The sequence below is a fragment of the Dermacentor variabilis genome, chromosome 1 (genome assembly GCF_050947875.1).
Source record: "Dermacentor variabilis isolate Ectoservices chromosome 1, ASM5094787v1, whole genome shotgun sequence".
Lineage (NCBI taxonomy): Eukaryota > Metazoa > Arthropoda > Arachnida > Ixodida > Ixodidae > Dermacentor > Dermacentor variabilis.
The window spans coordinates 242103886-242124888 of NC_134568.1; the positions used below are offsets into that span (position 1 = coordinate 242103886).

Below are 21003 nucleotides of genomic sequence, written 5' to 3' on the forward strand. Positions count from 1 at the left end.
GGCTCTCTCTGAAAGAGAAATGAAATTTTTGCGCATGGCTGAACATATCACTCACAAAAATGTTTCGCTCTGATTGTTTATCTATCCACGTGGCTGTGAGTCATGTTGGCTGAGTCTATAAGTACGACCTGGTTTTCAATAATTAGCATTGTTGGAAGTTAGCGCTGTGCGTGTCCCTGTGTGTCTTCCTTTGTCCCGTCTTTTAATCGCGCTACCGCACACCCCTTGAAGATGCATTACCAACAAGCCCACATTGCAGCCCTCGTCTACTAGCCACCCTTTCTTTGCCGTTTATGACATCAGAATGGGAACAGCATTGAACATGCTAACATCTTGCGAAGCTGTCTTTAAAACAAAGTTTGCATGGTTCTTATTGCTATTATTGACTGCATTCAACTTGTCTGCTGCTGTAAAGGCTTTGGCAGAAATGTAACCTTCATAGCACAATCTTTTGTTATTTTTCTTTTCTGCCATGAAGAGCTGTGCAACAAAATAACGCTTAGATTTCATTGTAACTGAACACACTGGCTGAATATGTTGCCAGTGACTCTCATTCTTGCTGTGTGCATCCTGTAACATCACATCACTGACGTGAGGAGCAGCTCTCTTGACCGTCCAGTCCAGTTTCATTTTCAATGCAATGTTTTTTCTTTACTTAAAATTATTTCTGCATTCTTGTGCAAATTGGTGAAAGGAGGTACTGAAAATCTAAATAAACCACTTCCTCAACATGGTTAAGGTACCACCCGAGTTGCCCTAAGTTCATTCTTTGCACTAGTGTTCATTCACTAAAATCTGAATGCTTATGGCATCGTGCATACAATAGGGAGGGCACGATGTGGTGATCCATATCAATGGGAGAAGGTCACAAGTTAAGAAAGCTTGGGAAGCTCTTGTTTTTCCATAGTTTAGCACAAGCTTAGGCCATTAAAATATTGCGAGCTTCAGTGTTGGTTGGCTGTCCATCTTTGAAAAGATATTTTGATGAGACACACAAGCTCCTACACCAACAAAATTGGAAGCAAGTTTGTGCAGCACACGACATTTTTGCTTTGCACAACAGCAATAAAGTACCACGTAAACTAGCAGCTGGACTGACATGGGCAAATTATTATGTTATGAAAATCAACTTTATGTCAATGGATTTAATTTGCTACAAGCACAGTGCCCACAATTTATACCTGTTCAACCATGGCATTTACTGTGACAATGTCATGTGTAGTTCTTAAGCAACCTTTCACTGCCATCTCATGGCAGTACACTCAAAGCTGCTTTGGCATCCACTGTCATTGATTTAAAGGGAAAACAAGAAGAACTTCAGTTGAAGACCTTTTCTGTTTTTTGGTCTTGTGTGTTAACTCTAATTATGTCACAGAGTTATTTATTTATTTATTTAGTTATTTATTTGAGCTCCAGGCTACAAGCAGTGATATTGTAGAAGGCTCTAAATTAATTTTTGCCACCTGGCTGTTCTTTAAAAGGCACATGAATGCTTTTGCATTCTATGGTCACCGGAATGCAGCTGCTGTAGCCAGGAATCAAACCTGCTACATTGTGCTTAGCCGCAGATGCTCAAGAAAAAACTAAACTTTATTTGGTTCACATTCTGTACAGCATTTTAACATTTAACATCCTATATATTGTTGAAATGCTGTTTGTGTTCACACGTACATTTTCCATCTCCTACAAAACTCCTTTCTCATAACAAGTGTGCCTTTTTGATTTGCAGCACATGAAAGACAAGTTCTGGAACTTCGTCTTCTACAAATTTATCTTCATTTTTGGCGTGATGAACGTTCAGTACATGGATGAAGTGGTTCTCTGGTGCAGCTGGTTTTCTGTCTTGGGTTTCCTCCACCTGCTGGCCCAGCTCTGCAAGGATCGATTTGAATATGTGAGTTGCCGTGGTTGCCCTCATACTACATATGTAGTGTAATCAAATACTGTTATACACAGCATGGTAGAAGACGAAGGGTTACTTATAATGAATATATCCCAGTGCATTAACGAACTTTCTCCATCTCTCTGCTTTTTCAGTGGTGGCGAAATTTTTTAACTGCAGAGATGGTGTCAGCATCACCTTAAAATATATATATATATATATATATAGTAAACTGCATAAGCATTTACTAGCCTTGCCTTGTCATACACAGAGTACTTATATTATCAAAGGTATTTATCCTGTTCAGTCATGGTCTTTGCATATGGAGATGCAACTTATTTTTGCATGTTTTTGGCACTCAGCACCACAGCACTTTCAGCACCAGCACAGCCGCCTTGGACACCCCTCCCACTCCCCATTCGCTTTCGTTCCCAGAGATCGCTAATGTAGCAGGTGTACAGGCTGTTTTAGTTTCTGTACCAAATAACACAGGGTGCTGCACTGATAACTTGTGATAAGCAAATTTGCACATCTGCTGTCAGACTGTAAGGTTTGGCAGCCAAAAAAGATAAAGTCTTAATTAGCGATTTTAGAGACAATATTGCACTTGCAAAATTGAAGCCCGACAGTCATATATTGCCCAACAACAGCTCCACAAAAATGTCGTAGGTACTACGGCGTGCAGTATTTTGGCTGTCACCAGCCCTGAACAGTGACACTGACCTCCCCACCCTATCAGAAAATGCCACCTGCTTCCTTGATGCACGGGCGCCAATGCTGTGACAATTACGAGTTGTCTTCATTCTGATCCATAAAGCCTTTCTTTATTTGCTGCTATTGGTAAACATGATCTTCCAAGCTACGGTACCACTACAAAATTGGAAAGGGAATAGAGCACGCTCCATGTCAATTCCTGGCATTACTGTGCAAAAAAGAAGGCCACCATGAATGCCGTGCCAGTGAAAGCTTGCACTACTGTTGGTCTGCACTCGCAGTGGAGAGGATAGAGAGATCGACGTCACTGGTGCACTATTTCATATTTCTTTCGGTACTGCCATATTAGGCTGCCCATAGTGCCAAAGTACTGCAGGCTCTAGCACCCAAGATGATTTTGTTTAGAGAAGAAGTTTTTGTTGAGTTAATGATATGACTTTGGGTCCTCAATTCCCGAATTGCAATGTTTCCTCTATAATTGCTAATTACACAGTTATTTAAGATATGCTTATTAATTATCTGTCATAGCTTTCACGATACCGAGTTCCCTATGGCCACAAAGACACATAATGTGATAGAATACTGGCAGATAGCTTCACAAAATTCACCTTTTTGTAAAATTTAATGTAGCTGAAACAGGAAACTATATTTGTCACATGAGGTCACACAACAACAACAGGAGGAGGTGGAGGAGGAAAAAGAAAGAAGGGAGGAAAGGTAGGTAGGTCAACCAGACGCACGTCCGATTTGCAATGTTAGACAGGGGAAGGTTTTGAGAAAGAAAAGAAAAGGGAAGGAGGGAAGAAGACACTATTAGTGGGAATATGTACGGTTGTCCATAACTTAATGCCTATAATCGGTCACTGAGGCCAGTCGATTTCATTAAACGTAGCAGTGCCTACGTCACTTTGTTAGCCTGTGACGCGTGGGGCCATGGTCGAAGAATCTTAGTCTCTGAAAATGGTCTGCTATCTAATCAGTTTAACACCGTCATAAGAATCGCATTCGATCTCGTAGAGATTATGTAAACACAACACATGCTCGATCGTCTCTTCACATTTACACGAGTCACAAATCAGTGTGTTGGTCATTCCAATAAGGAATGAGTAGGCTTTCGTAAAAGCCACCCCTAAACCAAAGGTGGCACAGTAAGGTTGCATCGCGGCAGAAGAAGTTCAATGGAATCAGCAGCCTCAATGTAAGATCCAGCTGGTGGAGATGGCAGTTGGAGAAAATTGGGGTGTTCCGCAAAGTTTCAGTCTTGGTTTGAGCAAGTAAATGACCCGCAGCGTCAATCCTTGATAAGGGGATAGGAAGTGTCACAGTTTCTTTATGGACTGACCGGGTGGCATCATCAGCAAGGTCATTTCCTACGATGCCACAGTGCCCCAGAAGCCATTGGAAGATGATGTCATGTCCATTTATGAAGGCTTGATGGAAACCTCTCTGATCTCAAACACCAGTTGTTCATGGGTCTTGCATCGTAAGGCTGACTGCAGACTCTGAAGGGCTGCCTTGGAGTCACAAAAAATGACCCATTTTCGAGGTTTGGCTTGTGCAATGTAATTAACAATAGCACGTAGATCGGCAAGTTCTGTTGCCATAGAGGTCGTTAGATGGGACACCTTTAACCTAATTGTGACTTGTAAGGCCGGGATGATAGCAGCACCTGTGGAGTAGGTGGCTGAGACAGATCCATCAGTGTAAATCTGCGTTATTTGTTCATATGTCTTATTCATTAATGACTGTGAACTGACATAGAGCCACTGTTGATTTACGGGTCTTCTTTGTAATTACTGGAATCATGTGGCGTACTTGTGGCTGTCGTAGCCACTAGTGGGGTAACAGTGGTCCTGCTAGTGGGTAAAGCCCGATGGAAGGAAGAAAGCCTTGATGTGTCGCAACAAGTTTGGAAAATGTGGCTTGAGGTCTTTGTGCTGGCAAAGCAGCAATATAATGACTGGGTAATGTGTGCTTTAAGGTTGTCAATTGTTATATATGTTGGAACCAAGTAGTCTCTAGCAAGCATGAGTGTTGCATGAGTCGAAGCGCATTGTGGTAGTCCAAGATGTGTCCGTGGAGCCTGGCCTTGCAAACTTTCAAAGGTACGAATGTTTGTTTTACATGTGTTCGCAAAAACCGGCAAGCTGTATTGTTAAGAGCCCAGAAACAGTGCTCTGTACAACTGCAGCATGGATCATACCGATGTGCCCCAGGTTTTTCCACACAGGAACCTCATTATATGTACAATCAAAATTAGTCTCCACTTCAGGTAGATGCCAGTGGGAGAATAATCACACCTAAGAAGCGTTGATACTTCTGATGTTTGATACCCTGGCCATTGAAAGAAATAGGGACTGGTGCCATGGGTTTGCGCGTTAACGTGATTAATGCGCATTTTTCGATGGACACACTAAGGCCTTGTTTGCGGAGATATGAACAAGTTCGGATGGCAGCCTGCCAAATTCTTGTGCGCTCTTGAAGATGAGTCACTGCACAAGACCAAAGACAAATATCATCAGCGTACATTGATTGGTGAATTGTCTTGGGTAATATTTCAGCACGGCCAACCATAGTTAGGTTAAAGAGAATAGGGCTCAATACCCCGCCCTGTGGGACGCCATCGTGACAACAACAAAATGACAAAGAGATGGTTAGCTATGACTAGGAGACAATGTTATTATTCAACACCCCGAAACTGATACAAAACTGGTCAATGTAACATTGTATGTATAGATACTGACGACACACAAACCATGGTGGGACACGAGCGCACTACACGAGCGCACTACACGAGCGCCCTGCACATGAAACGTTCCGCTACCATTTACACCCAGTCAAGCCTATATGACTTATATGACTCCCTCCCCCCCCCCCCCTCCACCTGGCACCTAGCACCCGGAGCCCACGGCCCCCCGGCTCCCCCTGTTACTGCGCCACTGGCACAACTACTTGTAACAACTATCTCAGTCTTTTCCTTGAAACAGTCGATCATCTGCGAGTTTTCGACTGGTTACCTTTTGTAAATATACTGACTGGCCAGAGGTACCTTGCTATGTATTCGTGCTAACGGGTAGAACTTTTTCTTTCTGTGAAGTCTGCACCATGTTTCCATAAAGATATATTGATGTAAAAGACGTAACAACGGTTGGCCAATATTCGTAACTGAGGGGTTATACTCATCTTGGTACAATACAGTTAAACCTCGATATAATGAAGTTGGTAAAATTGGCAATTTGCTTTGTTATATCGAAATTTCGTTCTATTAAAACTCTACCTTTTACGCAAATAAGTACAATCACCGTTCAATTTTTCTTACATGGAAAGGCATCGCAGAATTTTCTGGATTATCGGGCAATCGAGAAAAGCTCATTTGAATGAGAAAACAATTCATTTTGATCAATTTGGCAGTTGGCAACGAATGATACGGTTTCATGGCACATATTACGTTGATGATATCTTCTCGGGGGTAGTAATTAAGCGAAGCCAGCCACACTTTCACATGCACTCCGTGCCCTTGGCTGATAGCATCTCCCGCACTGAGATGACGCTATCAGGAAAAGCGCGGGAATCAGGGAGCAAATGCTTTGACTACCTCTTGTTCCGAGTCACAGAAACTCGAGCTTACGCAACCTCCAATACTAAGTAAGACAGCTTACATGGTGCCATGCTGTCTGGGCACGCCCACTCTTTTCACATGCGGCAGATTACCTCTAAAGCAGGGTGCGTGGCTGTGTATGCGCTCTGCCACACTTACAGTCATGGGCAACCACGGCTGCGCGGAGAGGCGCCAGAAACCTCCAGCGCGCCTACTTACTGCCCCGCCCCTCGCGCACACTTGATCGCGTTACCGCGAGCTTGCTCCCCTCCCCCTCTTTCCCTTTGCTCACGCAGGAAGGCAACACTGTGAAGCCACCATCTTTCTTGTCTCACCCTCGCACACTTTCACTCACACCTAAAGCACAAAGTGTGCGTGCTGTGCGGGGTGCCCGGATTGGATCTTATTGCACTTGGGCTTTATACAAAACATGGCAGTTGCTCACGGGGGTCGCGCTGTGCGTGATTTAAGTGGTGGGTTCGGGAACAGCCGCATGTAATTCAATCATTTGAATTCAACCATCTGGTAAGCAGAAGTTTCTATTTATTGTCTCGGCATTCCTTTGCGATGGCAGTGAAATTTCGTTATAATCAAATGGCATAAAAACACAATTCGTTATATTGAGGTTTTGTATACATGGTGTTCCATGGACAAAAGGTTATGAAAAGTTAAATACTTTGTTGTGTCGAAAATTTTGTTATATTGAAGTTTGTTATATCGTGGTTTAACTGTACTAGTCAGAGGACCATTCTCAACCAGTGTTTCCTATGATGCCATTCAAAATAAAGGTAGCTTGTACTTAAAGTGATAAACGTGCCTTTTGTGCAGATGTGTAAAAAAATATAGCTTAGCAAGGGCGTTCTGTCATGAATATAGTAGAATGATTCCTTACTTATGTGCTGGCTGGCCTCATATACATGCCTTTGAGCACGCTTGTTCCTCAGAATTATTCTGTGATATTATATAGCCAAGTTTGGCTACCTGTGGTCCCATTGCTCAAGTTACTGACTACATGGGCTAATTGCAAACTGTGGCAAGCACTAGCATTATGCCTTGATGTAATATGCCTGTTTGACATTGTGGTGGCTACAAAATCTAGCCTCTTGTATGAGGCTCAATCTAGATCAGTGTGTTTAGTGTTGTACTATACTGCTCACTTTTTTTCTAAGGGGGGCAGGATGACAGAGGGAGGAATGCATCTGTTTTTTACGCACAAGCACAGCTTGTGTTCTGTTATATCTTGCTTCCAAAAATCATGTTTGCTTTTTACAGCTTGTGTGTATCTCTTGAATAATGAATGATGCTTGTGGATGTCTTGCATATTGGAGTAATGTGCAGCCTTTGTCATTCATAGCGTAAACATAGTTTAATTAGGGGAGATGCACCTCAGAAACTCATTTTGTTAATAACAAAACTAACTGAATGAAATTTATGAAGATGTAGAGTTAAATCTCCCATTTTCAAATATATGTTTAATTTTTCTCTATCTTATCTGGTTCTTTTTCTGTGACTCCTGAAAGTGGGGAAAGTTATGGTCTGTTGCGCAAGGTTGGCACTTCATTTCAGGTGTAGGGAAACATTATAACATATATTGCTCCTTATTAAAAACTAATTGAAAATCAGCTAAAAATAATTTTATTTTAGCTTTATACTTTAAAGCAAAAAAAATACCTCAAATATTATTACTGAGAACATCGATGAGTGGTTTCCTAAAAAGCGCATAGCCAAAATTGTTGAAAGTTAAATAAGGTACTTGCATTTTACGCATTCTTGTGCATGAGCATGCAAAAGTTTTGCCGAGATTTAGTCAATATATTAAGTACAAGAATTTTGGTGCACAAGCAGTGAAAACAGCCGAAGATTGAAAGAAAAGAAAAATGATGGTAGAAGTTTTAAACATGCTTTTTACTATTGGATATAGTCAATTTGCATTATATTTGGCCAGAATGCAGACCAGTCTTTGCAGAAGTGTAAAATTTCAGAATTCTCCTGCTGCGCTTGTGGTACCCTCAGAACCCTTGTGAGCTTCCTCCTCCAAGCAGGTTCTCTTTTCTGCACTTTGACAAGATTTAGTTCCAGCTGTCTGTTTTCCAGACGTTCATCGAATTTTTCTCAGGTCTGTGGTGTTGCTCAGAGCAAATCAAATTCTCAGTTAATGACACAGAGATCCTGTGAAACCTCCTAAGCCTTTCCGCCTTTGTTGAACTCCAATATGGCTATGGAAGTGGTCATCTCCACAACAGTGTAAAATGAGCTGAGCACTCATAAAAATTGGAGATCAAGCTGGTGCCAGCTCTGTCAGTGCTAATACTCGCTTGTTCCCACCATCTGGGCAAAGCTTAGTTGTTGTGACCATCATCAGGGGAGCATGAATGAAAATATGTGGGCCCTGCAGCTACTATGCCTCGATTTGAATAATTTTGACAGTCTTCTGAATGAATAAACGCCTCAATTTTTTTACATATGAAAATAGAGTGCTTAAGCATAATTTTGCAACCACAATCTAAAAAATAATTCAGGTGATCTTTTTGGCCACATCCCCCCTTAAACATCTTTTAATTTCTCCTGTGAAACAGTATTGGAGATTTCTGGTTGAGTTGCCTTGAAACTGCTAGCTTAACGCATTTTAGTTCCAAAGCATTTGATATCTGCTGCTTGGTAGGTAACGTGTCTTGACTGTTAAAGTCTGACGGTGACTTTACATGAACAGTGTGCCATTCCAATTTTTTTTTAATTTATTTATTTTAATGTTAGCATCACTTCCAACAAAATTTGCTTACAGTGCTGGTAGATTTGTATTAAAAGAAGAAGATCGAAACACTCATCTGTTGCTTTTAGTGTTTGTCCTGATTCCAACTAGCACCCACGAATATCCTAATTTCATTGCCCCACCTAGTCTCATGCCGTCCTTGACTGCGCTTCCCTTCTCTTGGTACCCATTCTGTAACCCTAATGTCCCAACGGTTATGTAACCTGTGCATTACATGACCTGCCCAGCTCCATTTCATTCTCTTAATGTCAATTAGAATATCAGCTATACATCTTTGCTCTCCGATCCAAACTGCTCTCTTTCTGTCTCTTAACGTTATGCCTAGCATTCTTCGTTCCGTCAATCTTTGCGCGCTCCTTAACTTGTTCTGAAGCTTCTTTGTCAGTCTCCAAGTCTCTGCCTCATATGTCACCTCCGGTAAAATGCACTGATTCTACACCTTCCTTTTCAATCATAATGGTACACTTCCAGTCGGGAGCTGACAATGTCTGCCATATGCGATCCAACCCATTTCTATTCTGCTTTGAATTTCTTTCTCATGATGAGGGTTCCCTGTGATTAATTGGCCTAGGTAAACGTACTCCTTCACTGACTCTAGAGGCTTACTGGTGATCCTGAACTCTTGTTCCTTTGCCTGGCTATTCATCATTATCTTTGTCTTCTGCACATTAATTTTCAACCCCACTCTTACACTCTCTCTGTTAAGGTCCTCAATCATTTGTTATAATTCATCCCCAGTGTTGCTGAACAGGACAATGTCATCTGCAAACCGAAGGTTGCTGAAATATTTGCTGTTGATCCTTACTCCTAAGCCTTCCCAGTTTAATAGCTTGAATACTTTTTCCAAGCATGCAATGAATAGCATCGGAGAGATTGTGTCTCCTTGTCTTACCGCTTTCTCTTTAGGTATATTTCTACTTTTCTTGTGGAGAATTGCGGTAGCTGTGGAATCTCTGTAGATATTTACGTAAGCAGTCTGTACTCCTTGATTACGTAATACCTCTATGACTGCTTGTATCTCTACTGAATCAAATGCCTTTTCGTAATCTATGAAAGCTATATAGATAGGCTGATTGGACTCTGCAGATTTCTCGATTACCTGATTAATGACATGGATGGGATCCATTGTAGAGTATTCCTTCCTGAAGCCAGCCTGTTCCCTTGGTTGACTAAAGACCAGTGTTGCTCTTATTCTATAGGAGATTGTTTTGGTAAATATTTTATATAATACTGGGAGTATGCTAATGGGCCTATAGTTTTTTCATTCTTTAATGTCTCCCTTTTTGTGGATAAGTCAAATGTTTGCATTCTTCCAGTTTTCTGGGACCCTTGCAGTCGATAGACACCGCGTATAATGAGCCGCCAGTTTTTCAAGCATTATATCTCCTCCATCTTGGATTAAATCGACTGTTATTCCATCGTCTCCTGCTGCTCTTCCTAGTTTCATGTCTTGCAAGGCACTTCTGACCTCATCACTAGTTATAGGAGGAGTTTCTGTATCCCATTCATTACCGTTTCTAATGGAGGTATCCTGACTCCTCTGGGTACTGTACAGGTCAGTATAGAACTCTCCCACTGCTTTTACTATATCTTCGAGACTGCTGATGATATTACCCTGCTTATCTTTCAGTGCATACACCTTGGTTTGTCCTATGCCAATTTTCCTTCTCACTGTTTGCATCCTGCGTCCATTTTTTACTGCTTCCTCAGTCCTTCACATGTTATAATTTAGAATATCCCTTACTTTCTCCTTGTTGATCAATTTTCACAGTTCCGCAAATTCTATTTGATCTCTCGAGTTGGACACCTTCATCTTCTTTATTAGGTCCTTTGTTACTTGGGAGAGGTTACCTACTGGTTGCCTTGGGGCCTTGCCTCCCACTTCACTTGCTGCCTCTGAAGCCAACCTAGTATCGGTTTCATTCGTTAACTCTATGTCATCATCATCTCTGTTCTAAGGCTGCATATTTGTTTGCAAGTAGCTGCCGGAATTTGTCTGCTTTTACCCTCACTGCCTCTAGGTTGACCTGTTTCTTCTTGACCAATTTTCCTCTTTCTCTCTTCAAATTGAGGTGAATCCTAGCCCTCACTAACCTATGATCACTAAACTTTACCCTGCCTATCACTTCTACATCCTGCACTGTGTTGGGATCAGCAGAAAGTATGAAGTCAATTTCATTTCTTGTTTCAGCATTAGGGCTTTTCCAGGTCCACTTTCTGTTGCTACGCTTCCTGAAAAAGGTTGTCATTATTCGAAGTTTATTCCTTTCTGTGAATTCTACCAGCATCTCTCCTCTAGCGTTCTTAGAATCAACGCCGTAGTTGCCAATTGCTTGTTCACCAGCCTGCTTTTTCCCCACTTTTGTATTAAGTCGCCCATTACTGCAGTATACTTAGTTTGCACTTTTCTCATTGCTAATTCAACATCTTCATAAAACTTATCTACTTCCTCATCATCGTGACTGGATGTTCGAGTGTAGGCTTATGCTACCTTTAATCTATACCTCTTATTAAGTTTGATTACGACTACAGCTACCCTCTCATTAATGCTCTAGAATTCGTCAATGTTGCCCGCTATGTACTTGTGGTTTAGGAATCCTACCCCCTATTGCTTCTTATCTAGGAGACCTCTATAGCAGAGGGCATGTCCGTTATTCATCAATGTATAAGCCTCACCAGTTCTTCTAATCTCACTAAGGCCGATGATATAAAACAGTGGCAGTAAAAAAAATCAATATAAAACAAGTGGCAACCAAACCTTCATAGGTCAGTGTTGGCATAGTCAACATTATTTGAAACTAATATAGTTTTATTATGTTTTTGGTAGGTGTCCATACGTGAAGGGAGAGGCCCAAGATATGACAGTTTTTTGCATTTCATAATTTTTCATACAACTGATGAAAAAGGTTGTACAGATGCTGTATTGTGTGTCAACTAAGCACAGATCTACCTTTCTGATCTGCAACTCCCATACCATGGTCTTTCAGTGTCATTTCTGTGTTTCCCAAGAGTCACTTTATTATGCATCATGCAGCTGCGTGATGCAAATTTAAGATTGTTCCAGCAAATTTTATTGCGCTTAACATGAAGTTGTGGTGCTTAAAGGGACACTAAAGCGAAACAATAAATCAGCTTAGACTAATAAAGCATTATTTGAGAACTCTGCAGGCAGTCATTTCAAAACAATAGTTTGATTATTAGATGAGAAAATGAAGGTCGAAGTATCAGTATTTGAATTTCGCACCGAAACGCCGACGCCGGTATGTCAGTGTGACCTCAGGGATTCCAAAATATGTTTTCGCATTTTGGCCACGTTGGCTGAGTAAAGGTTCCCGAAATTTGCTATGTTTAACATTTGGTTCCTTTAGAACACAATGTAGTCAATCTGTACCGCTATATACTTAAGTAGGCCCTAGAAGATGCCATCAAATTTCATGACGTCGCAGCGACCAAGTGCGAGAGCTTCAAGGAGGCGTCGCCACCCGTCTTTCACTCTTGCGCTTTTTCTGGCTTACCAAACATATTATCATGGTAAGAGTGGTGTTTTTGGTGTCGTAGAAAGGTAATTTACTAATGCAGAAAAAATCATTTTTCTCTTTAATGCCCCTTTAAACTGTAATTTTATATCTTGATCTTTATTTTATTTTGATAGAAACTGTATGAACACTCAAGGCATGCTTTGGTTGTCACCCTTGCTTTGCTGTCCCTGGTGCTGCTGCGCATGCATGGCTCTCAAGGCTGAGCCCACCAAGCCTGTACACCAAGTGTTAGAAGTCATGTGATTTCCTGTGGGTATGGAGGTGTGCATTTAAGGCAAGAAGGCACACTGTGCACTGTCTTCCCACTCACCCAGTGTTGAAGGTCACATAATCTGCTGAAATTTAAAGGCACAGCACATTTAAATGGTACATGGAGCAGCAGCATGGAATGTTTGCTTTAACACACGCAGAAACTGTTCATGTATGTCTTGGTGTGTTTGTCACCATGCATATTTTATTAGTAAGCGAATGTTTACTGCAATTTATACCGCCCATAAAACTATGAGCCTTACTTCATGTAATATTCTAATACCTAGCTATCGCTGTCAACATTTCTTTTCGGGCAAAACTGTTTGAATTTTGAGCAGTGTAAATGCTCATGTTTTAAAGGTCTGAAAACTTCCCAAGATTCCAATATTTTGCTGTGTGCACTTCAAGTAACCTTTTTATTCTCCCGCTTGGTTCATTGCAGCTGTCATTTTCACCAACCACACCAAAGTTGACACACATACGCCTGCTGGCACTGCTGTGTGGGATCCTACTCCTTTCGCTGGGCCTCTTCGCCGTCTGTGTAGTGGTTGGCTTGCATGCTGGTCCCAACACATTTGCCTTCATGGCTGCTGAGGTGAGCTTTTATTTCCTTTTGTCTCATTTGGCATTGCGCATTTGTGACCTGGTAGTGATTCATCTCTCCTAGACACTTTGGACTGTTTTAGGAATAACTGACCCTGTACATTGTTACTCCCTTGCTTTTATAGTGTATCCCTCTAAGTTCTTAGGTTCGATCTCATCTTCCTGTACTAAATGATGTTTTACTTTGTTAAGATGTTACTGTATTTTTATCTTTATGTATGTATTTACTGTACCGCCCCCTTTACACAATTCCCCAAGAGGGCTCTGTAAGGTACTTTTAAATAAATTAATTAATTTAACATTCTGTATTAAACTATGTCTTGTTTCTGCTTGAGAATGTTGAAGCTGCTGCATTCATGCATTTAAATGTGACCGGATGTTATATGCATATATGTCGCAAAAGACACATTTCCTTCAATAATTACTTTGTGTCAAAAACAACTTCTGGCATGCATTGGATAGGCATGCATTAAAGCATCGTGTCAATGAATACTCAGGATTCACTCGAAATGCAACTCTAAACTGAACTATCCACATACTAGTTAGTCTAAATAACAATAATATTGTTCTCTTTGCAGTGTTCTCTCGTCACAGTACGTACATTGTATGTGATAGTGAGGTATGTATCCATTTTTTCTTCCATGTGTTACACGTTGCTAACAAGCAATTAACTGCAAATTGTCACAACTATACAAGAAATTAAAACAAATTATTTTTTTTTCTTTACTAGTAAAGATTGGAGGCAGCCCTCTGTTTGCTTTTGTTTTATTTTTTCATTTTCCTATTGATTTTTCTAGTTGTCTTACACTTCACTATGTAGCAAATGCTAGGACTAGAACATTTTTAGCCACAAGCCACAATGCAACTGTTCTATCTTAGCACAGTATACCATTTCTTAAAGGGACACTAAAGGTAAATATTAAGCCAAAATAAAGTGATAGAATAATGCCTGAGAATGTCTAAGGCATAAATATTATTGCAAACAGAGCTTTAGTAATCAAGAAATTGAGCTAAATTCAGGACACGATTTCAGACTTCCCCGCGACATTCAGGTATAGCCCAATGACGTAGGCACTTATTATTATAATTCTGTCACCAGTACTAAACCACTCGTAAAATGATCACTGCATAAAGGGACCCTGAAACGATTTTGTACAAACGTACTGAGTTGTTAGAGTAGGTCCCGCTGATAATTAATTGACACATCCAAGTGCTCCATGTGAAGCATGTAATTTATTATAACGTTTTAAAAATATACATCGCTACCAATCGCAGCACACTGCTCGGCTAAATTTTCAGCTGTCCCTGACCATTTGACACAAGTTGCCCTAATGATGCTAGTAGGGCGAGGTATACGATTGACTGCCCAGCGCGCATCATCAATAATTTTTCCAACTTTATGGTGAACAAATGTTGTTCATAATAGTTGAAGTGTTAGTTAATTTGTTTCTGTAAAAAGCAAGTAACAGAAAGAGAATGCACAAGGGCAACTTCTCACGACACAAACACTTCCAGCTCAAAGCAAGTGTCATCTGCTTATGTTACAATGGCTCCGTGTTGAGAGCTCTGCAGTCAGTGTTGATCTCAATCTTTCATTCCGCAAGCACCATGGTTCACCCTTGTTACATTGTGGGCCGCAAACGTAGCGAATGGCAGTATGTCAAGCTGCGCCATTGTGTCCCTCTGCAAGGCAGTAGACGAGTGAAGTAGCTGCAGCGCATCGCACTGTCGCTATCCGATCGGCACCAGTATTTGCATGTTTATGGCTCTCACGTGTTAAGCCGGAGGATTACTACCACAATAGTGTTTCATGTGTCCGGTATTTAGGTAAACGCAAGCGCAAGCATACTGGGCCTGGCCGTTAGACCGTGCCATTTCACGGGAAGAGCAAAGGCGCAGGTGTGTATGGTCTGCCCAATGCAGCCACCTGGTGGCACAGAGCTCAACCAAACAAAGTAGCAGTAACAAAGTGTATTCTTCTTCGCTGCTGGTGTAAATTTTTCACTTGACCGTAATCATGAACGCATTGTTTTTGTAAATGTTCAAATGTTTGGTTAGAGCACTTGCACTTGCATGGTTACACTTGTACCACCAGGTGGCTGGACTGTGCAGACCGATCAGGCCGCTCATGTAAGTCTACACTAAAGCTCCTTTATCAGCTTGAGTTTATGCCTGCATCCATCCGTCGAAACACCCAGCTCACCTGTGGTTACCGGAATACCAGACACGTTCGGCGCTGCAACAAAATGCTCGCAAAGCACAATGCTTCGATAGCTCTCGCTTGGGGTCGACTGCCTAGCAACTGGTGGAGCAGTTGAAGAGGCTTCACGCGCCCGCTCCTAAATAACCAGAAGTAGACAACACGATGTGCCATCATGACGCAGAGCCAGTGAAGGCAGAGCTTAGTCCCGATCAGTCGGCGAACAAGGTGAGAAAATGCATGGCTATGGAGGAGGGTAACTTGTAGTCATCCGTAATTCTCTTAATATGAGACGCTTCACACAAATTGTGGTGTGAATGATTAGCTTTAGCTGTACCCTACGCATCTACAAAATTTCTCCAAACCATTTCAGGGGCCCTTTAAAAGACGAAAGAAAATGTTATTCATCTACTTCTGAGTGATTCTTAGAAAAAATAACTCCTTGAGGTTACCCTTGCCAGTGGTGTGGGTGGTTGAAAGGTTTAGTTTCCACTTGACTTGGTGCTGCCCGCGCTCTCGCATTTCACCAGTTTCATTATTGCGTAATGCTGCGCTGGTTTTTCTGGCTCTCAAAACTTGCACATGCTGCAAGTAGCAGAAAATGCCACGTCTACGTGATGTCGCGGGATGCCCGAATAGTCCACACCACTAGAAATAGAGCAGCTGCATCGCCAAATCCAACGCTTTGTCTTGGCTCGGTTTCTCCATGGCTGTACTTCTGCGTTTAGCACAAAAAAACCATAGCGCCGGCAGTCAATTGCCATTTTTCTCACCAATGGCAGTAAAGGGTGATGATGGCGTATGCAAAGTCATCACTCCTTGGGCATTTTAAAATTTTGAATTGCACTAAAGGTATGTGGACCTGTCAGATGCTATTTTCACTTAAACTAAGTAGTTTCTTTGCACAATACAAGTGCTGCAAGTTTCCTGGAATAGTATTTTACGGTCCATGTTGACTTAATATTTGCCTTTAGTGTCCCTTTAAGGTTAGTTGTACTAAACGTGCATTCCACCAGAGTAACCTGCTGTCAAAGGAAACATGCAAATGTGTGTCACTGATGCTTTGCTCAGCACTAGTTTTGGCGAGGGACAGAAGCATCATCTTAGCACTAGACAGCCACATTCTCACAGCCATTAGCATTTAACTTAGTTGTGATAACTTTCTTCTGTTATGAAGCGTAGTACTTGACTGTCAAGAGTTCTCTGTGGCAGTCCTAATGTGATATTTCTCTATACATCCTCTGTGTGTGCTGTTCCTCTATATGTGTATGTTGTGTGTTTTATGCATTTTGTTTCGTTTGGTGGGACCTTAACGTAGTCTTTATTTAATTATTTTTTACATTCAAGGTCTATCCCAAGAGGTTGTGCAGTGAGTCAGAAAAAAAGCAAGAAATTTGTAGCAGTACCACTCTCACTCTTGAGACTCCTAAAGGACCCAGTTGACCTCTAGTACAAGCTAACTGCTGTATGATAAGGCAGAATTGTATGCAAACGCTTTGCGTGCAACCCATTTTTCGCTTTCTCAAAGTGGAGGCAAACGAACAGGCAGAACAAAGGGTCAATATCAAATGTATTATGAAATTGGGCAAGAATGGTGTAGAAAATCATCAAATGTTGCAAAAGGCCTAATGAAAGGATGCCTTAAAGGCAAGAAGTGTCTTCAAGCATGTTCAATGTTTTTGGGTGACTGTGAAGACCCCAAGGATGACGCAAGGTCAGGTCACCCCTCTATCCCCTTTTGAAGATGAAAATATTGATAGTGTGTGTTTTCTTGTGCTCAGTACTGCTGAATGACTGTTAGAAAGGCATGAAAAGCACTTTGCCTGGAAAAGTCGTCTATATTTCGACTCAAAATTAAAAAGCTGTTTATTCACTATATTTTGACTCAAGATGATGCCAAAACTGCCAACTCCTGAGGAAACGTTGTGACAAAAAGAGGGGTGCTGGATTCTGCATCACAATAATACCCTGTGCATTCTCCATTGATATTGCATGAGTATTGGTACACAATTCCATCACTGTGCTGCAACACCCTTTCTGCTTGCCTGATTTAGCCCCCTGTGACTTTTTATTTGACTCCCCAAATGCAAACTGGTGCTCTGGGGACAGCATTTCGTGGATGTGACAGTAATTCAAAAGGAAACATCATCGCTGCTGAAGCGCTTAACAAAAGAGAACTTCCAAGTGTGCTTCCAGCAATAGAAGAAGAGATAGGTTAAGTGTTTAAGAGGAAGCTTTAGCTCGGGCCCAACTCCGACGCGGCCTATTCAAATACATGTAAAACGCAAAAACGTTTTTCTGAGATAACCCCTACACCGATTTTGATGAAATCTGTTGCATTTGAAAGAGAAAGTTAAATTCTAGTGACTGTTGGAAGCGGAATTTCGATTTAGGGCTTAAATTTTCTTAACACGATTTTCAAATATTTGACCGTTTGAAAAAAATAGAAGCACGAAGTTTACAAATTCATAGCTCTGCATCAAGAACTGATATCGCGGTTCTGTAAACGGAATTTATTAGATCATTGAAAGCGGACAAATTCAGTATGTCATTTTACATCTTACGTGAATTTGTTACGTTGGTTACAACGATTTTGCAAACGTTGTATGTACGTATGATTAAATTTTTTTATATTGATGTGTAACATACCAATTTTGTCCGCTTTAGATGTACTATTAGGTGCAATTCACAGAATTGTGATATCATCTTTCATTGCTGAGTTACAGATTTGTAAACTTGATAGTTTCGTTTTTTGAAATTTTTCGATTTTTGCCAATCTTTAATAAAAAATTCACGACGTAACTCAAAAATTCGAAACCAACAGTCACTAGATTTTGAGTTTTTCTTGTAAATGCAACAAACCTCGTCAAATTTGGTGCGGTGGTTGCTGAGAAAAACGAATTCTCCTTTTACATGTATTTAGATAGGAGCCCCCGAGCTAAAGCTTCCTCTTAAGGGGGAATATTTTGAAGGTGACCACATTGATGTGTTAGAAAATTTGTTAAATTAATTTCTTTAAAGTACTGCACAAGCTTTTGGGACAGACCTCGTATACTAGATTCAGTCCAACCGTATAAGATAGAATATAAGAAGTGTAACCTAATTTTTAAGTTAACCTTGCCATTTCATAAAACATAGTATGAATAGCTCGTTACATTCTTTATCCAAAGTTCATTTTTATTGCTCACTAAATGTGATTTACTTTGTTACACATGCTGAAATATAATGAGAAATTGGATAGTGACATAATTAATGCTGTTTTGGCTAATGTTGATGTTGCTTTAAGAAAGTAAGGTCGAAGTGAGGAAGGCCACATTAAGACTTAAATAATCTTATGGTTCTTGTAAAAAGCATTTTTTCTTGTAACTTCTTAATGTGTGTGCAAGCACTTCAATTAAAGAGAGCGCTGCTGCACCTGTAGCAACAATTGAATGGAATTGAATGAATAAATTGAATGGAAAAGAGGCTGGTCAATATTTTCAGTCTGCTTTATTTTGTTATGTGTCATTACCTGTGTAGGAAAAAGAACTATGCACTGTTTTTCCTAAACAGAAAGGAAGTGGTGGGTTTAAGTAAATCATACACCAGGAGAAAGTGAATTGTTGCGTTAGGGAAAGCTGCTATACTTTGAAGCTTTACAATGTGTAACATAAAATGTGTTTTGATGAGGCATATGCAACTTTTATCACACATTTTAAGCATACATTCCAACTTAAGAATAATTTTAAAGCTGTTGGTAGCTTAAATCTTTAATTTAAAAAAAAATTCAAGCATGGCCCTTCAGAGGATTTTTTTCCTACTTTGCATGCTTGAATCTTCCGCCATATACAGGCTAGAATTTTCAGTCTTACCTACTCTATTCTGCAGCAAAGTTTAAATGAAACTTGCATGGCACTCCCAAGCATAAAGATGTAACCTTTTTGGAATGTTGAAAAAAACTTTGAATATTGTAATCTTCTGATGTCAATAAAAAAAAAGTCTTATAGTTTTTTTTTTCTGTCAAACTTGGCATAGTTAATTTATTGTATTCTAAGAAATGTGAAAGCATTTAAAATCTGTGGCTTTTCTTTCTTAATACTCCTACAATTTTTAGTAGACTAGAACAATTATGACAAGTTATAGGGCATGCATGCAAACATTTTGCATACCTGCTGCAATGACTTAGTAAGCTGCTATGAGCATGAAGCTGCAGGTTCGATTCCAGACTGCAGCAGCCACATTCTGAGGGGGGCTGAATGCAAGGATGCTCATGTGCTTAAATCACATGCACATTACAACCCCTGTTGGTCAGAATTAATCGGGAGCTCTCCCCTATACGGCATCTATCGTAGCCCATGCATTGCTCCTACAAATTTACAGGAACATGTTGTGTAATGCATATAGTCCAGCAAATAGAGCGTGCTTATGAGTGCTGTCAAAAGCCTGAGCAGATGTGGTGGCATATGGATTCATGATGTAAGCAAAAATTGTATTCTCATAATGATCATACAGCTAATAGCTAAATAATCAATAATTTCAGCTTGGTTGAAGGAGAAAATATTGATTTTATAGCTCTTCAGACATGTGTTTTCAAATTAAGTGAACTGTGGATAAACGAAACTGAGCAAAAATGCTGAATAATTGGTACGAGGGTACCCAGTTTGGCTGGCCACTTATAGGAACAATGTTAACAAAACTTGTTTAAATGAAACACTTGTTTTTGTGAATTTTGGTTAAACAGAACTGGAACCAAAACTGCATCTATCTCATCGGCTGTCAGTTCATATGAAACAGGAGGAGGTCGACAAGCGGGTCAAATTGTGATGCCAAATAGTCAAGTAAATCGAACCTATCAACCAGTTGTGCTGTGGTGGCATTAGCGTCTGCTCTGCAGCATTCACCTTGCCTAGTTTTTGCGTTTCATGATGGCGACAGTAAAAAATCAAGAGTGCATGAAAAAAAGTTGTGGTTCTCCAGAGTGCAATAACATCTTTTTTTTTCTTTGTAGTGAAATTAAAACACTACAGACTTTTGAAACGAAATTATTTTTTGTGATTTTTGCATCGTTCGCATAAATGAAACTGCTGATAAACAGAATTCTATTTATTGTCCCTTTGAGTTTCATTTAAGCAGAGTCTATTGTACTTTAATGTAGGTTTCATGCATATTTATGTTTCTGTCAATGTAGCACTGTGCGTGATGCATGCGGTTTATACATTGATGCTGTCATCGACATGCATAGCTGCCTCACATGGCACAAATGATACCATGGAAAGCATGTACTATCAGCTAATACGTTTTTTCACTGAATAGAATTTAGGAGGCCTATTGCCATCTATATGAATGAGATGTACACCTTTTAGTTTCCCTATAGAACAGTTACCATGTCTTGAGTTGTTCACATTGCATTTTCTGAGATTCCTTAAGATTGTGAAGCACTGCACAATGCTTAAGGAGTCCTCCAATTTC

At 40.5% G+C, this 21003-nt stretch overlaps 1 protein-coding gene across 3 annotated transcripts in view; it reads left to right on the forward strand.

Moving 5' to 3' along the window:
• Nucleotides 1–21003, forward strand: part of LOC142560335 (E3 ubiquitin-protein ligase AMFR-like) — a 197501-nt gene that overhangs the window by 114637 nt on the left and 61861 nt on the right. For all 3 annotated transcript variants that reach the window (XM_075672347.1, XM_075672354.1, XM_075672364.1), the window contains exons 3-5: nt 1730–1894; nt 13195–13347; nt 13934–13974. In XM_075672347.1, the coding sequence (XP_075528462.1) occupies nt 1730–1894; nt 13195–13347; nt 13934–13974 (359 nt within the window). The remainder of the gene's footprint in view (nt 1–1729; nt 1895–13194; nt 13348–13933; nt 13975–21003) is intronic.